The 19,444-nt window shown below is 37.3% G+C and overlaps 2 protein-coding genes across 2 annotated transcripts; both read left to right on the forward strand.

Moving 5' to 3' along the window:
• The first annotated feature begins 771 nt into the window (after positions 1-771).
• On the forward strand, positions 772-2,054 carry sst1.2 (somatostatin 1, tandem duplicate 2). Its single transcript, XM_056757427.1, has 2 exons — positions 772-992; positions 1,822-2,054. The coding sequence occupies exons 1-2, from the start codon at positions 813-815 to the stop codon at positions 2,029-2,031; spliced, it is 390 nt and encodes a 129-aa protein (XP_056613405.1). The 5' UTR covers positions 772-812; the 3' UTR covers positions 2,032-2,054.
• A 12,602-nt stretch (positions 2,055-14,656) lies between these two features.
• On the forward strand, positions 14,657-15,926 carry sst1.1 (somatostatin 1, tandem duplicate 1). Its single transcript, XM_056757168.1, has 2 exons — positions 14,657-14,887; positions 15,453-15,926. Exons 1-2 carry the CDS (start codon positions 14,657-14,659, stop codon positions 15,657-15,659), a joined length of 438 nt encoding a protein of 145 aa, XP_056613146.1. The 3' UTR covers positions 15,660-15,926.
• The last annotated feature ends 3,518 nt before the right edge of the window (positions 15,927-19,444 follow it).

A 19,444-nucleotide genomic window follows, 5' to 3' on the forward strand; every position in this document is an offset into this window, starting at 1 on the left:
ACACCTAGATTTATAGATGCAAGTCACAATGCCATGGGTGTTGTGGGTCATTGCCCTCTCCTTAAAAAAACAAGATTTCGAGCATCATTCATATTGGTATAGCACACAAAGTGAAGAAGTTGTGTGGTGTGCCCTATTCTAAAATTTTCCAATCCTTAAGTATTAACAAAAGTTAAAATGATGCACATCCAAGTATACTTTAATAATATGTCCCTGTTGTCCTATTTTGTTGACGTTGCTTTAATGTTATTTCAAATCAAACCTGTCACTGTGCCTTTTAGCAATCCTTTTAACTTTATTCAACATTCATTAATCATCCATTTTGTTCATTTAACTTGTCAATGTAGCTTTGATATCTGAGGTGCATGTGTGATGTTAATGGAATGTGTCTCCAGCACAAACACACTTACTTCTTGTGTTAACACCACATAAAAGAAACATTAGACACCTTCAGAATCAATTAAGAAGTTTACAAAAGCGTTTATTCTTCACTTATGTCACTGTGCGCTTGCTTCACAGAAAGGGAAACACACATCCAGGCATGTCTTTGTTGTATTTGTTTTAGATTAGCCAAATCCATTCTGTTTAATGCTTTCATTGTAAGTCATTGTCAAGTCAGGATTCGTGCAGTTGCGTTATCTTAATGAGAGAGAATCCCATTAGTGGGCGAGCAGAATAATCGAAAAAGCTTTATGACATCACAATCCACCATCACCCAGCAACCCCGGCAGCTGTCAGTCAATCCCGAGTGTTTAAAAAGAGCGCCTCGGATTTCTGAAGTTCCAGAACCACCAGCTGATGACAAGCGTTTCATGAGCGGACCGGATCAGAAGTTTAAGATGAGACTGTGTGAGCTTCAGTGCTGCTTGGTCCTGTTGGGTCTGTCTGTTGTGCTATGTGGGCGCAGTGCTGATGCCCAGCTTGGACCAGACCTTGACCTTCGCCGTCACAGACTTCTGCAGAGGGCAAAAGCCATCGGAGTGGCCACACAGGTGAGTCCTACAAACTCCATTCAGTGTGAACCACAAGATATTTGTGCTGTTATATATAGTATGTTTGTTTCCTGAAGGTTACCGTTACTGGAACCATCATACCGTCACGTACCATCACTTGTTTTCGATATCTTCCATACTACGTTCACCATGGGTTGGGGTTTAATTCACAAGGAACGTATAATGATAAAATGTATGCTTTGATGCACTGAAAGTTGTTTTGGAAGAACAATAGTAATAATAATAATATTTGTTTATATTTAATGAATAAAGGAATCGTTTAATAGATAATATTGACCCAAAACAATTATTTCACTTTTCTGATCCACTTACACTGTTGTGTTTTAAAATAAATAAATCCAAGGGTACAAATTAAAAGCCAGGACATGTAGAACAGCTTTGAAAATGTTATTTACACGAAGTAATTTTAGAGACAATTGTACTGTTCATATTGTTTAGTTGTCTTATGACTGATTTCATCTTTATTTAATAGCAGTTAAAAAAGCATTACAACAATGCCTGTGTAATTCTGAATTGGGCAGAGTCATTTTTATTATTCTCTCTCTCTCTCTCTCTCTCTCTCTCTCTCTCTCTCTCTAAATGGCCCCTGTCTTTCATTTACGTCCTGATAAGTAGATGCATTCTGTTTTACTACATAGCTAATGGAATACGTTTGGCTATAATGAAATCTTCTAATAAATGCAAACTGTCTTTCCTCCCAGGCACCTCGTGTGCTTTACCCTCAACACACAGCTTCACGGGTGTTTAACCTGAGAAAAAAAATACAATCATAACAATAAAACAATAATGTTCTGTTTATCTTGTGTAGGACTGGACTAGGAAAGAGTTGGAGGAGCTTCTTTCTGCACTGTCTGTGCCTGACATGGAGGATCGGGAGAATGATGTTTCCCCTGCGGGTGCCAATGAGAATCTGCGTATGGAGCTCGAACGCTCGGTGGAGAACACGAACGCACTCCCTCCTCGAGAACGCAAATCAGGATGCAAGAACTTCTACTGGAAGGGATTCACTTCTTGTTGAAGCTCCATTTCACCAATCACATAACTCGCATTAGAATATTTATGTGAGTTGATCGGTTTGAATGTGTTTTAATAAAGATGAAATAAATATAAAGTTGTATTGTGGATTGTGTTGTTCAATGTGGTTTGTTAAATACAATCTACATTATATTATATTATACATTTTTAACAATCTCCTTAATATTCACACATCTGAGGGTAATAATCATGTAGCCTACAGGTTTGACTATGAGAACAGGTGTCCAGATTTTCCATCAGGCATGCGCACATCAATATTACGTCATTTTCTTTGCTATGTAAAATCATCCTACTGTTAATTTTATACTGCTACTACAATCGTATATGGTATTTTCGTTTTTAAATCATTCTACGTATTTATTTATTACTGTAGGACAATCTCACAGGGTATCTTGCACTGTAAAATCATCCTATTGTTTTCGACGTGGTTTAGATTAAATACATTATTGCGCTGCATATGGTAGGAAAATCCGAAAAAGTATACGACAAATGTCCTTACAATTTATCATAGCCTACACCAACTTGAAAAGACATCTAAAGTAGACTTTATCTATTTGAAAAGCTTATGAATCAGCTTTAAATATGATAAAACATCATTTGTTTTAAATCTAATAACACCAGCTTGTGTGAGTTTTTTTTACATATAGCCCATGTCACAAATGAACCATTTTTGGTTCCCAAAGAACCCTTCATACAAAAGTTCTTATAACAAACATTTCCTTCTTACATTTTCATTCTTTCAACCCATCATTTCCGACATAAACATTGTGAAATAATTTAATTTTTAAAAGTGTAAATCCAACTTTAACATTTGTGTTTGTTCACAGTAGCCCATGTGTCATGTAACGGGCATTACAGACTGATCAATTAAATATGATGAGAGTTGCGACATACCATTATGATTAAGAATGACATACAGTAAGAGAGTGGGAGGAAAGATCAAATAAGTGCATTGTGTTCTGTAATTGAGTTTTAGTGGACACTCCACCTTTCCACCATTAGCACGTTTCCATATCTTAGTATACGTGCAAAGAAAACACCCGCACACACACTCTTGATATGTTCTTCATTAGCGCGCTATTGGTTGTGAAAACACACCGTGTCCATGCTCCTTGTCTGTGCCCCCAGCACGCGCACAAATGTACAGACAGGGTGGAAAAGGCTGTTAGTCAGCTGTAATTGTGATTTAATTATAGTCCTGAAAGGAGCGCAAATATTTCGACACATCTGGACTGTTTGATTAGCAAGCTTGAGAGGAGATTTCGGCAGGCATTATAAACGCCTCTCTGCCGCTCTGTTTACTGAGTACACACATTTACTTGAGTGCGCGTGGTGTTTGCGCGTGCGCGTTATTTTAATGCTGACACACTAGCACTACATTTAGGTCATGAATTGTGCTTGGATAAGACTTAAGTGTACATTTGTGTAACTGCATGACATTTGCATGCATAAGATGTGCATTATGAACTCCATCAGCCTGCTCCATGAACTCTCAAAGTCTCAGTGTCTGAGCTATAGCAACATCAAAAAACTGAACAGTATGTCTTCCTAGACGTTTAGAGTTTCCTGTCACGATCATTCCCTCATAGTGCCTCATCCTCCTAAAAACAAAACACAAATACCCCACAATGCCTCTGTTATGAGCGAACAAGGCAAGGCCTTAACCATGAATCGAGTGTGTCTCTTCATTCTCCACACAGCTCAGGCAAAGCCCCTCAAGTCTCACGCTCTCCAAACAAAATACTCATTACTGTCTTTCACGCTATTTTATCGTGTATAAATAATAGCAGTGTGGCACACAGCCAGAGTAAATTCATTTTAATACAGCTTACACTATAGGCGTTTCGTTTCCTAACTATTCTTTCTTTTCAGTCTGGTCGGATGGAGATACGTCCCCAGCTGTCAATCAAACAGACAATTAATGAGTGTTTATCTGAATTTGGTGAGTCATGGTTTCAGCTGCTTGATTTCTCTTTATCAGCTCGTGCTGCCCACCCACAGCTGTCATTTAATGGGAAGACAAATTTTAGTGAGTTTGTGTTTAACACAAATATTTGCTAATGTTGCAACGTGATGGTGCCAAACTTCTGTGCTGACGCAGACGAGCAATATAATAACATAACTGCATACATATCTGTAAATATAGGCATAAATATAGACGTATTTACATATTATAATTGTATATATTATTTATAATTCAAATTAACATACATTATAGCAGACATGTTTGTTTGCAGTTGCAAGTACTTTTTGAGACTCTGTTCAAAGTCTCAGAGGGTAAACCAATGAGGCAAGTTAGGTGTGAATTGCACAAAATGCATATATCAGTTATTTCCATTTCTATTTATGGTTGTTTCACACTGTTTTTTTTTTACATTAAAACATAATTTTAACAAGAATCACTTGCTTACTTGTGTATTTACTGTCAATGTAAATCCTGTCAGGTTAATTCAAATTCACATTGCGATAAGATAAGATAAATACAGTCGACTTTTCTGACTAATTCTTTCTTTCTTTTTAAAATTTATATATATTTTTTCTATATAGACGGTTTCATGTTAACAACATAAACAAACGTCTCTGCGCACGCGCGCTTTTGTGACCCCATCTTAACTTCCGGTACACATTCACAAACATGGCAAATAAAAAACGTAATATTACTGGGAAAAACATGTATTTTTTCAGGAAAAATATATATTACTGCGCCCCAGAAATAAATCATAAAATACCAGGTTTTCTTGAAAATTTGCAATCTTTTCTTTGTGACTGTTTAAAAAATACTTGAATAATATTTTTACGGTTTACAGTTTTGTGTAGGACACTTAAGAAACAATACAAAAATACAATATAACCGATGCCAACAACCAAATTTCAATATATTTTACTGCAAAGTGTCCATTGGTTGCAGTGAGGTGATCTTATAGTTTTGTTTGCCTTTTGACTTTCTGCATAATGCATCATAGCAAACTGCACAGAATTGACAACCGTATGTTATGTGTGTGTGTTTGAGAAGATCAGTATGCTGTTAGTATGCTCTGTACTGCTCCATTAGTCGTTGAGGTCTTCTTAATAGAAACTCCCTACCAGTCCTCCCATTAAACTCCATTTAACACACTCCCCACAGCTACATGTGTGTTTTAGCATGTGTTGTTATGTTTACATACGCTTTGATAAAGATGAACGTGACTAAACTGTTGACAGATCTGTTTCTTACATCATTGAAAATACCCAATTGTGCACCTTAATGTGCACTAACACAAATATGTTTGTGCAGTGCAGCAAAATGAAACAGAAAAGTTAATTTCCACAATAAAAGAATTGGGGTTTATCTAGTAATTATAACTTAATAGCCAAGTAAATGGGAAGTACCCATAAAGAAAAACAAGCTTGTGTGTATGTCGTATCTGATTCTGCATTATATATTAAGTGATCCTTTTAATCCACCATTAAATGAGGCTCTGTATCTTCTAACAAAACATTCAAGGGCAGCGAATGAAAAGTGTTGCCTCCCAGTCATTTTCGGCCAACATTAACTTCATTAGCCGCACACTGCACCATCAGCAGGGAAAGAACATTAGAGAAATGAGGCAGCACAGATACGTCCACTTCTCTCTGCAAATCTCCATTTAAACTCACTTAAACTGATCACACAGCTAGTTTCTGCCTCCTCCGAGTCTCATACAAAGAATATTACTGTAGGAAAACCCAAAGCCAGACTGTAAACTTAAGTACTTCAGCTGTATAAAACACTTTATATTTTCACCATCAATAAAACACTCAAGACTCTGTGCTTAGATGTCTCTGTGGAGGATGTGGGTGTTAGTCAAGTGTCAGTAGGTTGCGTTGAGAAATGGATTTAGGTGCTTGCGGAATGTTTGACAAGGATTTTATCAGCATACAATGTTGTTGTAATCTCTCACTGTGCAACTGACATTTGCAAAATCAGTGGTCTTAATAATTATGCGAACAGTCTGGACACGCTTAAAACGTAGTTATCTTTAATCTGTAATTAATATCTGTCAACCGCTTACTAGTATCATGTTTCTTATACAGATTTTCGCAATTGTTTTATGGAATTTATATATATACTGTATAGATATGTTTGTGTGTGTGTGTGTGTGTGTGTGTGTATTGATAGATCTTGAGATGTTACTTATATTGTATTTTTGATGAATGATTTTTTTATAGAAAACTTTTTTGTCTGGCCGATCATGTGATCTTATTCAATCATATGATGTTTTAGATCAAGACGGCTTCTGTATCTTCACAATTGTTTGACTGGCGTTGACAAAGGTCACATGTGACTGAAACGTTTGCATCCCTTTGTTCTTCAGTAAAGCATTTTTTTTTATCTAGCACTTAAATAATTTTCCATGTTTGAGTCATAGTGTGTGGACCTTAATGAAGAGCTTTTAACCGCTAAGCCAACACTACTCTGAAAATCGGTATGTGTTGTCATTAAAACTGAAAGTTTTGTCTTAATATAATTTTAAGGAATAAAACACTTCCCCCAAATGCTAATTTTGTTGATTTCAACTCCATTGTTCTGCTGATGTGTTGTGTTGTCAACCGATGAGCTGGCCAGGTTCACTACTCATGACTACTGTTGTTTTCTCCTGTTGATCTCACTGTGTAGTCATCACTATGCAATCATGTATGACGTTTAACATAATGAATGAATGTCCTGCTATTTAAAACAATATCTACAAATCCGATTTCTGTTACCCATTTAGAGAAATTTGAGTGAATCTTGTAATCTTCAAACTCAAAAGTTTCTCTGACACCAGCATTCTAAACATTAAAAAAAACATCCAAATGTATTTAGTTACAAATTAGAAATACTTATTCATCAAATGTATTTAAATAAAATACAAAAATACAACATTCTTTTTTTCATAAGCAATCATTTAAAGTGTGAGAGTAGCTGTGGAGTTAGACAAACATCGAAGAAAGAGAGAAAAGTGGTCTAAACTTAACAGCAGTCCATCAACCACTCAGATTTCGACACATGTAGGCCTTCACGTCTTTCTAATATTATCATCAGCCATATAATAAGTAAAAGGCGCCTAATAACAGACAGGTATTTTAGAGGTGTGCCCTTTCACAGCCGATGTTAAAGTCGTGGAAGCTGTTATTTGACCGTTGGTTATCTTAGAATGTGTGCAGCTGAATTCTTATTGCCAGCTGTAGGACTGTGATGAAAGTGAAGTTTAGCGCGTAGCTCAGTCAAATGTTTACAATCTCTGATAACCAAACACTACTCCAGCGGCTCTTCCTCTTCTCATCCTTTTTTTGGCATATTCCTTCAGGCGGAGGATATTAAAAGCACTCGGAATAGTGACATCATGTACCCAGGAAGTAGAGGGCTGTAGTCAATTCCAGCCGTTCTCTGTAGTCCTTGAAAAGTGAATTGTGTTAAAGACAATATCTCGCTTGGCATTTAACTTTGAGCTTTATCCTTTTACAGGTATTATTTATGCTCTAACAGCAATATTCCACACTAACTAAAGTTTGAAAAATGTGATCGCGAGGAATGGGATCTTTAAGTATCGTATTGACTTTAAAGTTATTTTGATTACTTATAAAGCCCTAAAGTTTAGCCCCTACGTACTTAACATCGCATATCACATTACAACCCATCACGCTCTCTAAAATCTCAAAACTCTGGACTTTTCACAACACCTAGAATAACTAAATCCACCAAATCTTATCAGTTAGGGGTTAATGTTCTGATAACTAGCTCATCCACCTGAATTCTGCAATAGCCTTCACGATACTATTTGAGGCTCAGACACACCCTCCCAATTTAAATCTAGATTAACACATCTTTTCAGCCAAGCTTTCACTTAATGCATAATATGCTAAATTAACACTGGGAGACTGCATTTATTAGATATTATTTACTAGAATGATCTTGCTTTTTTTATAAACACCATACACTGTGCTGTGTTTTAGCTTTTTTGTGTATTTCTTATTTACTCTCGTAGAGCGGCTTTGAAACAATCCCCATTGAGTAAAGCGCTATATAAAGAAAATTCAATTGAATTTACAGCTTTGAATTTATGGGAGGGGGAGCAAATGATGAAAGACTTTTCTTTTTTGGGCGAACTGTCACTTTAAATCACTGACTAAAGAAGACATTCTACATTATTTGCACCAACATACATACATGTTATGCAGTCCTAGGAAGGGTTTCATAATTTTTGGATGAAAAAATGACGAAAGATCAATAGAGAGAGAGAGATCACACTTATACCTTCAAACCATTGTAAATAAAGTTTTTATATTTTGAGATGTAAGTTTGAAAGTAGAGACGGCTGAAATTACATTTCGGACAGTTCTTCTGGTGCTCCTGCTATTTTATGTGGCAAATGGGACATTGGTACTTGTTGATGTGACTGTGACTAACATGATTTTAAATGCAGGATGATGTCACCGTGACATTTCACAGTCCTCTCGCAAAGCATTGTTCTAAAACTCCTGGATGTTTATGAATATGTAAATTGCACGAAGGTAGCAGTTCGAAATGACATCATAGCCATCCGTGTCTGATCCTACTGACAGCCTCAAAATAAACTAAACTAATTATGCAATTAAAAATGTGATGGCCGGTCGACGGAAAAATCGATAATTGTGTGATTTGTTCAACAAGCAAAGTTCCTGGGCTGGTGCTTGATTAGCATGAATTCTGCATATGCATGAATGGCTCTCGAAATTTGTTGCATTTCCATATTCCTGACAGGAGGGAAAATGAGATTTGATGTTATTTAAGCTCAATAAAGGAACCGTGGTGTGTAAATCGCAGCCGATTCTTTGTCGCAAAAACGGATATGAGAAGTTTCAAAAGCATTTTCTTTCGAGACGCTCAGGAGATGGTTTTGACCTGCTCAAAGAGATTCACACACACCCAGACTTGAGAGTGTGTTGAAGAGCTGATTAGCGGCGTACGGGTGGATACGAGGAGGGATGTGCTTAAATATCAATGCTGAATGATTCTGCAGGTGCTCTTTTCTCTTGCCTCTGCCTGACTGATCTATTGCTAAATACCATTGATTCTGCTATTACACACAACAGAGGACACACACCGGGTGTAACTTTTCACAGAAGCACCATTTGTTTGAATGTGTGTGAGTAGGCTTGCTTGAGTCTGGTGAGAAATATTTCCTTCCGTAAATGTATAAAAACTTTATTTTTGTGAGTGGATGGCCTGCTACAGTGCCTCAGATTAACAACTTCATATGCGATTTTCTCAATATTTACCTTTTTTGCACCATCAGATTCCAGCTTTGTAAACAGTTGTTGTTCCAAACCATATATCAATTGAAAGCATATTTCTTCAGCTTTCAGATGATGTAAAAATCTCAATTTTGAAAAATTGACCCTTATGACTGGTTTTCGTCATCCAGGGTCACATATCAGGGGTTCTCAAATTTAGATTAGATTAGATTCAACTTTATTGTCATTACACATATACAAGTACAGTGTAACGAAATGTAGTTTAGGTCTAACCAGAAGTGCAATTAGCAAGTGCAGGATATACAGTGTGAATAAATACAGAATACAATATGAGGAAAATACTATACAAATGGCCCCCTTTGTGTAGGTTGCATCTCTTTGTGGCCCCCCAAATAAAAACTTATAATCATATACTTTTTATTTTATATAGTCAAAAACACGTTCCATTATACAATGTTGGAACCTCAATTCTTTTGATTTGTTGACTTACATTTTGCTGATTTATTGCACAAATCTTTACATTTAATTCCACAAAAAGTCCCCCCTCCCAGATCCATCTCTCCCTTCTCCCAGTTGTGTAAATTTCTTATAAACAATAATCAGAATAAACAAGTCTTCTTAATATTATCCTATGTATGCTGTTTGACTTTATTGAAAAATATTGAAAAATATCAATACTGAGAAAAACATTTAGTGTCTGACCAAATATACCAAAATTCAAGTCTGCTGGAAGCTATTGTAAGTACAAACAGACAGAAATGCTAAAACGGAAATGAGACGAAGGCTCAAAACAGAAGGTTGACCTTTATCATAATTAAAAATGCTTATTGGATTGTTTCCTGTTTGAGAAGCATATTAACGCTCACATTTCTCGTGCTAAATTCGCTTTAATTTTGCACATCTTTGTGTCATTTCCCGCAGTTAGCATGGCGGCTTATAAAAAATCTCTTGATGGTGACACATATGATAAGAATCGATGATGTTATCATCATAAGAAGAAACGTAGATGATTTTAAATGATTCATTTCATCAAACGAGAACCAAGGCAAACAGAACGGATCTTAATTTCACAAGGATCAGAAACTGGTTTAGCTTATTGAAGAAAGACGTTCTGTACCTTTTTTGTGTAATCACGCTTGTTTCTATTTGATTTTTATCTCACGATCCCACACACTTGCAATGGAAGTGGGCCTGGGTTAAATCTAGGGACCTACATGTCCTAGATACTTGCTGGAGGGTTATTTTCCCTTGGGCTGGTAAACTAGTTAAAAAATTAAATCTAGTTTGTTCTCATGTAGATGCAATTTTATGTTTAATTTTTGTAAATGGATTTCATTGTGTTAGAGAGTAAAAACGCCTTTATAAGTGTATGTGTGTGTTTGCAAAAAGAATGAATGACAGGTCTTATTCTCACTTAATGCTCTGAGCATATGCGCTTGCAAGTCAATTCACACTTTCACACACAAATATACACGCTTTGTGTGTGTGTGTGTGTGTGTGTGTGTGTGAGAGAGAGAGAGAGAGAGAGACCTGAAGCCCCGAATCTGACAGACGAATTTAAGTGCATGCAACTCACATCAGAGCGCTCATATCACTAATCTACATCTTTTCCTCTCTCTCTTTCTGTGTCTCCTATTTTTTCAGTAATGATTATAAATCGACCCATGCATAAAGAAAGAAGTGATGAATGCAACAGCTTACTAAGATATTGATAGAAGGATGAGATGAGGGAAGGCAGAGAAAGAATAAAGCCTGATGACAGGACGGAAGCGATGAGAGCGAAGGTTACGAGAAAGAGCTAAAGAGAGGAAATGAACTTTAAATTATTGGTGCATACAATCCGCTCCCCCAAACCCTATGCATATACAAACCATGACACATCCTATTTCCTCCTGACACACACATTATTCTACACCAGATTGACATTAGAGATGTCGTAATCACTTTTTGTATCGTGTAAATGTGTGTGTATGTATACTATATAGATACACATAATGCAATAGGTGATGATCATATATATTACAAATATATATATATATACACTGTATGGAATAGAAAAGCTGTGTGGTTGTTGGACAGATGTGTCCAGATTGCAAAGAGAAGCTGGACACACTGTCAGCATCTGACCCGGTTCAGTGTGTGTGTTTCAAAAAGGTTAATAACCTTTCCAGTAAAATAGATGTGTCTGAACCCTACTCACCACCTCATCAGTCAAACAGCTACACATATTTCAATCATTACCTTCATCTGTGGTGCTTGCCACGGCAAAGTTAGGTTGTTTGGAATAGGGATTTGAACAAAATTAAGTGCACATGTTGGCAACCTCAAGATGAAAAGTGTACATACACACTGTGGTTTATATATATGTGGTTTATATTCTGTATGAACTTTCGCTTATTGCTCCTAAACTCTTTGTAAGTCGCTTTGGATAAAAGCGTCTGCTAAATGTCTAAATGTAAATGTAAATATAACATTTCCATTGACAATCAAACAGTTAAAGCGGGCGTAACACACAGGGTTTCTGCCAGTCTCATAATCTTGAGTACATATAAAGTAGTATTGCATACTTCGTATCTTAGAAGAGTATTTAGTTTGATCACACTCATAAAGATAGATGCAGCTTTACGATTGTTTCTGAAAACATACTGAGCAAGCGAGGGGGAGGGTCTGCACCTAAGCATGTGGGCACACATTGTCAATAAAACACAGACAGCAGTTTCACTCACAGCACTCGGTTCATGTCCGCCATCTTTTAGTGCTGGGACGGCTCCATATATCAGTTTTAAACTATCAGCAAATCCAGCGTTATATCCACAGTTTATATAACATTCATCACCCAAATGCAGTGAACAAACAAACACTTGAACTTCGCGAACGTATGCTCTCTCTCTCCTGCTTATAAGTGAAAATCACTTTCTGGGCATTCTCCTTCTCCTGCTCTCCTGTGGCCGTGCCGCATGCTTTTCCGGGAGAATTGTCCAAAAAGGGACTAAGAAAAGTTGTTGCGGAACAGTCTTGTATGTTCTAAAAAAGCTTTCCTGAAGCTTGTACAATCGCTGGGGGAGTGTATCGAGCACAGATATATAACTTAATACGCCCAACTCCTTTTTTGATAAGTTGACCATGTTAAGCATGAGAAGACAGCACGTTTAACATTATAAAGAAGTCAGAATGCGTGACATATCGTTGCAGGGCCGCATTAAAGTTTCTCAAGATCTCAACATTTGGGGTTGACCATAAAGAAAACGTGACTGCTGAAAAGAAGCCGTTCTCTGATCTGACTGCTGTCCGAAGGCAAACTCCGATTAGAGATGCACGTTATTAAGAAGAAAATTAAGAAAACTGGATTCTCTGGTTTTGGTGCGGTTAATCAGAAAGCCATTTTCTTTAACGGTAATGTTCTTGCTTCAGTGTAGGGTTTCAGTCACTTAATTCAAACTCCAATCGACACTCTCATTATAATGAGAAAAGGCCTACATCCATTTTACAGAGAGAAAAGGAATGAGAGAGAGAGGAAATTAGATTGTAAACTCTCTTCAATAAACAGAGGCTTTAATTAAAATGCTTAGAGAGCGCTCGGTAGGAATGTGTAAGTGCATTTCATTAAGTGCCTAATTCAGCGGCCCCATAGAAGGCTTCAACACATAAGCAACACTTGAGTCGACAAAAAATGTGTTAAAAAATATGAAGCCAAGTGGCGTCCGCATCTTCTGGGAGATGACTCTTCCAAAGCAACTGGTCCGAGGGTCCATTCCATTCCAGGATACACCCTGGATGGAGTGCCAGCCCATCGCAGGGCACACACACTCACTCATTCACTCACGCACTCACACCCTACGGACAATTTTTCCAGAGATGCCAATCAACCTACCATGCATGTCTTTGGACCAGGGGAGGAAACCGGAGTACCCGGAGGAAACCCCCGAGGCACGGGGAGAACATGCAAACAGCATGTAAACAATTACTCATGCAATAGAGTAATTACATGTGTGCATCACAATAATCACAGTATGGGCATGTTCAACTAAGTTTGACATTCAGAATTTGATGACATTTCACTGGACTTGCATTTAAAATTTCAAGTTGCACATTTAAATCTCAGTAACTATACTTATTTGTGAGAACTGCCTCCTCAATAGGCAAACCAGCTTGGTGTCCTATGCCAAACTCCATAGCCTTAATAGATATCAGTGCCATCAACCATAGGTGTCTAAATATGTTATTCTCAAATCGCAAAGGGCAAATGTGCTTGAGTCACGCATAACTGAAATTAGCATTTGATGCTGTGAAAAATAGTGTCTGTGACACACTGCGCGGAAAACCGGTAGGCAAAAAATAGAAACTATATGCAAATAATGACGCTTCGGACGCGTCTTAAGTCACCGGGTTCGAAACCCATGAGCGGGTGCGACAGACACACCATCTCCACGGGTTCAAGGGAATTAGATTGAGTTCTCTTCCACCACATCATGGCACGCACCGCGCGTATCATGCCTGGCCATTAACATGACTTAATCGGAGATCGCGTCCTGAGTGGAGGAACAGAGGGGGTTGAGAACCCCCACGGAGGGAAGAGGCAAATACATCCTATCCGCCCCCTGAAAAATCAGCAGTTTTCTTCTCGGAAACTTTGACGTCAATGTGCGCATGAGACAGTGCAACCCAAAACCATCAATCAAAGCCAGGGGGTCTGGATTCAGCCCTGACCAAACAAATCATTAGATGACCCAACTGGAACCAATTCTGGAATCCTGCGAATATGTTTTCCTTGTGTTCAATACAGACTTAATTTTATTTAGTTTAACAAAATTTAAATAGCTTTTCTAGGCCATTTTTCCTTGACGCACAAAGTCAAAACGTCACGTCACGTCATGTTCTGTTTTAATAGATATAATAGAAACAAAGGTTAATCAGATTTACACTTTATGACTTTGTGAATTACAAGAAATGTAAACGACTCCATAATACATTATGCCAAACAATGTTTAATCAACGTATAAACATAACATTTTGAAAAAAGTCATTGTTCTTTCTTATTAATGTACTGTCTGGTTTGTTTTATAGTATTTAATTGCATTTTTCAAATTGACCTCATAACAAAAATACTGAAAATTGATAAGGGGAAGAGGTGGACAAGGTTCTTAAGCGGAGACAAAACCACACCGAATATCAGACTCGTTGTTTGTGTGTGTGGTCAGGGTCTGGAGTGACGGATGCAGGTTAAATCGATCATTAATCCCTTTTACCTCTAGTAGAATTCACGCCCCTAATCGGTGCCATCTCTGTCACTCAGCATCACTCAAGTGCACGCGGAGGAAACCCCCCTTGCCTCCTGACGTCAGGAGTATCATTTAAAAGGGAAGATTGGAGGAATGAGGTGCAACAGAAGGAGCCAAAGAGATAGAAGAGGCAATCGACGCATCTCTTTCCTTTATATTCCTACCCTCCAAATCAATACTTTCAAGATGCTCTCCACGCGCATTCAGTGCGTTCTGGCGCTCCTTTCCCTCGCGCTCGCCGTCAGCAGCATCTCGGCGGCACCAACAGACGCTAAACTCCGTCAACTTCTACAAAGATCTCTCTTCAACCCGGCTGGAAAACAGGTAAACAAACATCTACATAATAGGCAAACGGGGTTAAATAGCTACGAATTTAGTGAAACATACATTTGTACTTTTTCGTGTGTTCTATAATTATCATTAATCAGCATTAACTTGTACTAGTGTACAGATTTGTTTGTAATGACAGAATATACAAATATTGAGAACGATTATAGGTGCCGTATTTTACCAAAGGTCAAGCTTTATCTCTATTCCCATACAGATGCGTTTACATCCATTCATTCTGGAAAAATAAATAATTTAATGTTTTGATTTTGTTATTGATAACCATCTTGTTTAGATGTAAAAACAAGGAATCTGGGGCAAACCTGTGCGCTGTCCATGGTTCTGAAATAGTTTTAACAACCTGAAAAAGGAAAAATGTGCAGAATCGATGATCAATTCATCACGAAGGAATGCGCTAAGAAACCAAATATTACATTCGAATGTTAAGACATGTTTAACGCATTTTCTTTAGTCTATACTAGACGCAGTTTGGCAACAAGTGATGCGTAAATTTCCAACGATCAATAAGATTGAAAATAACTTTTCTCTTTTTTTCTTACAGGACCTCGCCAGATACACACTTGCAGACTTGCTGTCAGAGCTCGCGCAAGCAGAAAACGAAGCGCTCGAACCCGAGGATCTGTCTCGTGCTGTGGAGAAAGATGACGTGCGTCTGGAGCTGGAGCGCGCCGCTGGTCCCATGCTCGCTCCCCGCGAGCGCAAAGCCGGATGCAAGAACTTTTTCTGGAAAACTTTCACGTCGTGTTAATCGCTCAACGCCGTTGTCTGGTTTTGAGTTCTTATTTTTTTACTCCATCATATTTCTTTTCTCGTCTCTTAATCATTCATCACATTCAAACTGTTTATAAAAGATAAAATCTGTTATATTTGTCGTTAAACAATCTCGAGGCTGTCGATGTGTCAACGGAAAGAATGTTTTACGAATGTGTGCAAATCTGCTTTTAATTGTACTTTACGTATTATAGCAGATATCACTATTTTTGATTGTTTGTTTGAATAAAATATATGTTTCAGAGCCAATGCATAATTCAACTTTATCACATTAACTTCAGAAACGCACACAGACAACTTTATACAACGATTCTCGAATAGTCCATCAAAACACATGTAAAAGCACAAAAACTTTAGTTGAAAGAGTTTAGAACAAGCCATCACATATCAGATTTATACTTATTTAAACTTATATGAAATGCATTTTTCTGGAGAGCAAAGCGTCGTGAAGGTTGATTTTTACAAAGTTCTAATCAATAAATAAACATATTTTTTTACTAAACAGGTAAATGATAAAGTGGAGACAGGTGTGAGCTTGGTAAATTCTCAATAGCCTACGTTTTAATTTAATGATGACCTACAAGCCCTTCAGATAAAGAACGCCAAATAGAAAGTGGTGGAGAGGAGTGAGTGTGTGTTGGGGAGAAACAGTGAGAGACCTTATATGGCTCGTGAATCAGAAAGCCTCTTAATAACCTTTTCTTCAGCATAAGAGATTCATTTAGAAAGGCTCTCAAACAATTACGAGAACGCTTGTGCATATGTCATCCTGCCAGTTGACAGGTCCTTTGCCCACACTGCGTGTGCGTGTTCTGTGAATGTGTTATCTCTCTGCACAGCTTGGTCCGAGGTGCAATACAGCATGTGAGATTGACAGGCAAAAGAGAATTACCAGACTGGTCCGTGCCAGCCAGAGATGGACCTGTGTTCTTTAAGACGAATGTGCCAAGTTCATTGTTTTTTAATATGACAAATATCTGGCCTCTGCCCTTAGTGCCCTCATTTTGGGTATGTGCAGTTGCGTTTAAAACGTCATTATCTCTGACATTTACTGAAGTAAGAACCTGAAACACAGTATGTGCTGTACAATCTGTGGTCGTTTTGCAGCACTTTCTGTTTCTTTTATCCTCTGTGCCCCTCCTTTGTGATTCCAGACATCTCTTTGAAAATTATAAAATACAACAACATGACTGTTGCATGTCAAGGATTGCATGTATTGAGTGCATTCATTGATTTTGCAAGTAATACAATTTTGCAAGCACATACAACCATAATAAGTACATGCTAAGTACTTGCCATGGCAAGTCTAACATTGGATGCCAATATTAAATAATCTTTCTCCGGTTAAGATAACCATTTTAATAACTAGAGGTTCTTAAATACAGTTAAAGCCATAATTTGAAACTCTTTTAGTCCCTCTGGCAGAAAGGTGGTGTATTCTTGTTTTTATTAAATAAAGTCATAAAACAAATTACAGATATAGAAATTTAAATGGATTATTTCCTAACTTTACACTTTATACTTGAACTGTGTAACTTGTAAAAAGCTTATACGTTTTAATAAATATTGTAGCCATCATCATAAACACAGTAAGAACACAATCAGTCAGTTCCTGTTCCTATACAGTATATGCCTATATTTGTGCGTATGTGCGTATGTATGTGTGTACACACACCCCACATAATCTTTAACAGGGGATATCAACCAACCCACATTTAATGTCTCAGGACGTCAATACTAACACCACTTACACAAATACACACAAAGACAAACAATCCTTGTAAATTGACTCACTTTTTTCATGCCACGCGTCACACGAATCCTAACATCTGCCTCTGAGCTTTCAAAACGATTAAATGCGACACTCTTCAGCATCTCTATTTATTAGAGCTAATTGAAGATTTCAAAAGATTTCTTAAAAGATTTTGCCGCATTTAATTCAATCTATGAGTGGCAATATTGTGGGCGTAAGCACCAAGTTTCGGACTGGGGTTGGGGGGAACGTGTGATGTTTCCGGGGACAACATGACTTTTGGTTGTTCTTTCTTCGTGTTTAATATTTCCTGTGATGGAATTAAAAGATGCCTTTTAATTCTAATGGCGCCTACTCATTTCCTTGCTTAATGATACCTTACTCTGACATTAAGAAAGAAGCTCTGTTGCTCAGTTGTGCTCTGTGTATATGTGTGTGAATGTGCTATGTGTCTCATCATTTAAACTGTGTGTTTGTAGATGCACTGTATAGAAATAAAGCTGTAGACAGTAGCATAAAATTAACATCTGAAAGACAAAAGCAGAAGAATGTGATGACGATTAAACCATTTCTTTATCTCCATGCAAGAAATCCTGTGAAATGAATAAAAACCATGAAATGCATTTTCTTATATGATTAAAACTCTACACTCTGTTGGAGATTCATAATAACTAAACAAGAGCAAAGTCAATATTGTTTTAATGATGTCGTATAGCTTGGGGTCTATTAGCCCCCAGTGGTTAAAACGGTTCTTCAGAAGCTTCAAGAGTCTCTGTTGCGTAAACAATGTTCCTTCATCACGCGTTTTTTGATGTAATTGTCCATATTTAAATGTTAAACACACTGTTTGATCTGTAATATGTGTGTGTTTTGATTTTATACTTGAAATGATGATCATTTTGTTGAGTAAACAAGGACATTAGCATTTTAATCGATCCCATTTACTTGTTTCTCAATTCGCTCTAAGAATGTTCCCCTTGCAACCAAGCGTAAGATTCTTTTAGCATATTCCCAAACCATTCTGGCATAAACATGCACCATCAGTTTCTGTACAAACTTGTGGAGTCCGTGACAGTCTACATAGGCCTACTGACAAATGTATGGTAAGAAGTTAAACACACAATATTATTTAGATTTTTTTTTCATTGCATTTTACAAAATGCAATCTCAAAGCATCTCAAGCATTTTTGAACCCTACCAGTAGATAAGCCAAAATCATAAATATTAGAAAAAGCTTAAAGTGATCGGCTATAGTTCAGCCAAAATTGAAAAATCTGTCGTCATTTCTCATCCTCATTTCATTTCAAACCCGCAAGACTTTTTCTTCCGCAACACAAGATATTTTCAAGAAAGTTGGTAACGAAACAGTGCTGGCAGCCCATTGACTTCTATTGTATGAAAACAAAACCAATGCGAGTGATGGGAGGCTGTTAACAACATTCTTCAAAATATATGTTTTGTGTTCTGCCGAACAAAAAAATGCTCAAAACTACAAGAGGGTGAGTAAACAATGACTGAATTTTCATTTAGGTATGAACTATCACTTTAAAACTGTCATTTTTCACATTAAACCCGAAGCTCAGTTTCATAACTCTTTTGGGGATCTAAGTGATTCAAATCTCTCTTGGGGATCGACACTCTCAAAACCAGAGTAATTGGATTCAGGTGTGAAGACATAACATGCATTTCTACTCAAGATTCAAGCTTCTATAGAGAGGAATTCATCCAAATCCAGATCTCAAAAATCAACTTTAAAATGAAACATAGAAAGGCAAAAGATGTTCTTGACCAAAAACACTTGAGTGTAGAGTGTTATTTCCATTTTACTGTTTGCTTTAATAAAACAAAGTGATAGTTGACTCTTTCTCTTTCTAGTCCACACAAATAGACACGTGCAATCCTGACAATTCAAATATGATGAGTTAGTAATGATGTCTACTGAGAAAGTCAATCACACCCTCAGCATGTGTGTGCTTCTGTAGTTTTTGCAAATGTGAACAGGTCTGTCT

Source organism: Triplophysa dalaica, chromosome 9 (assembly GCF_015846415.1).
Source record: "Triplophysa dalaica isolate WHDGS20190420 chromosome 9, ASM1584641v1, whole genome shotgun sequence".
NCBI classification, from domain to species: domain Eukaryota; kingdom Metazoa; phylum Chordata; class Actinopteri; order Cypriniformes; family Nemacheilidae; genus Triplophysa; species Triplophysa dalaica.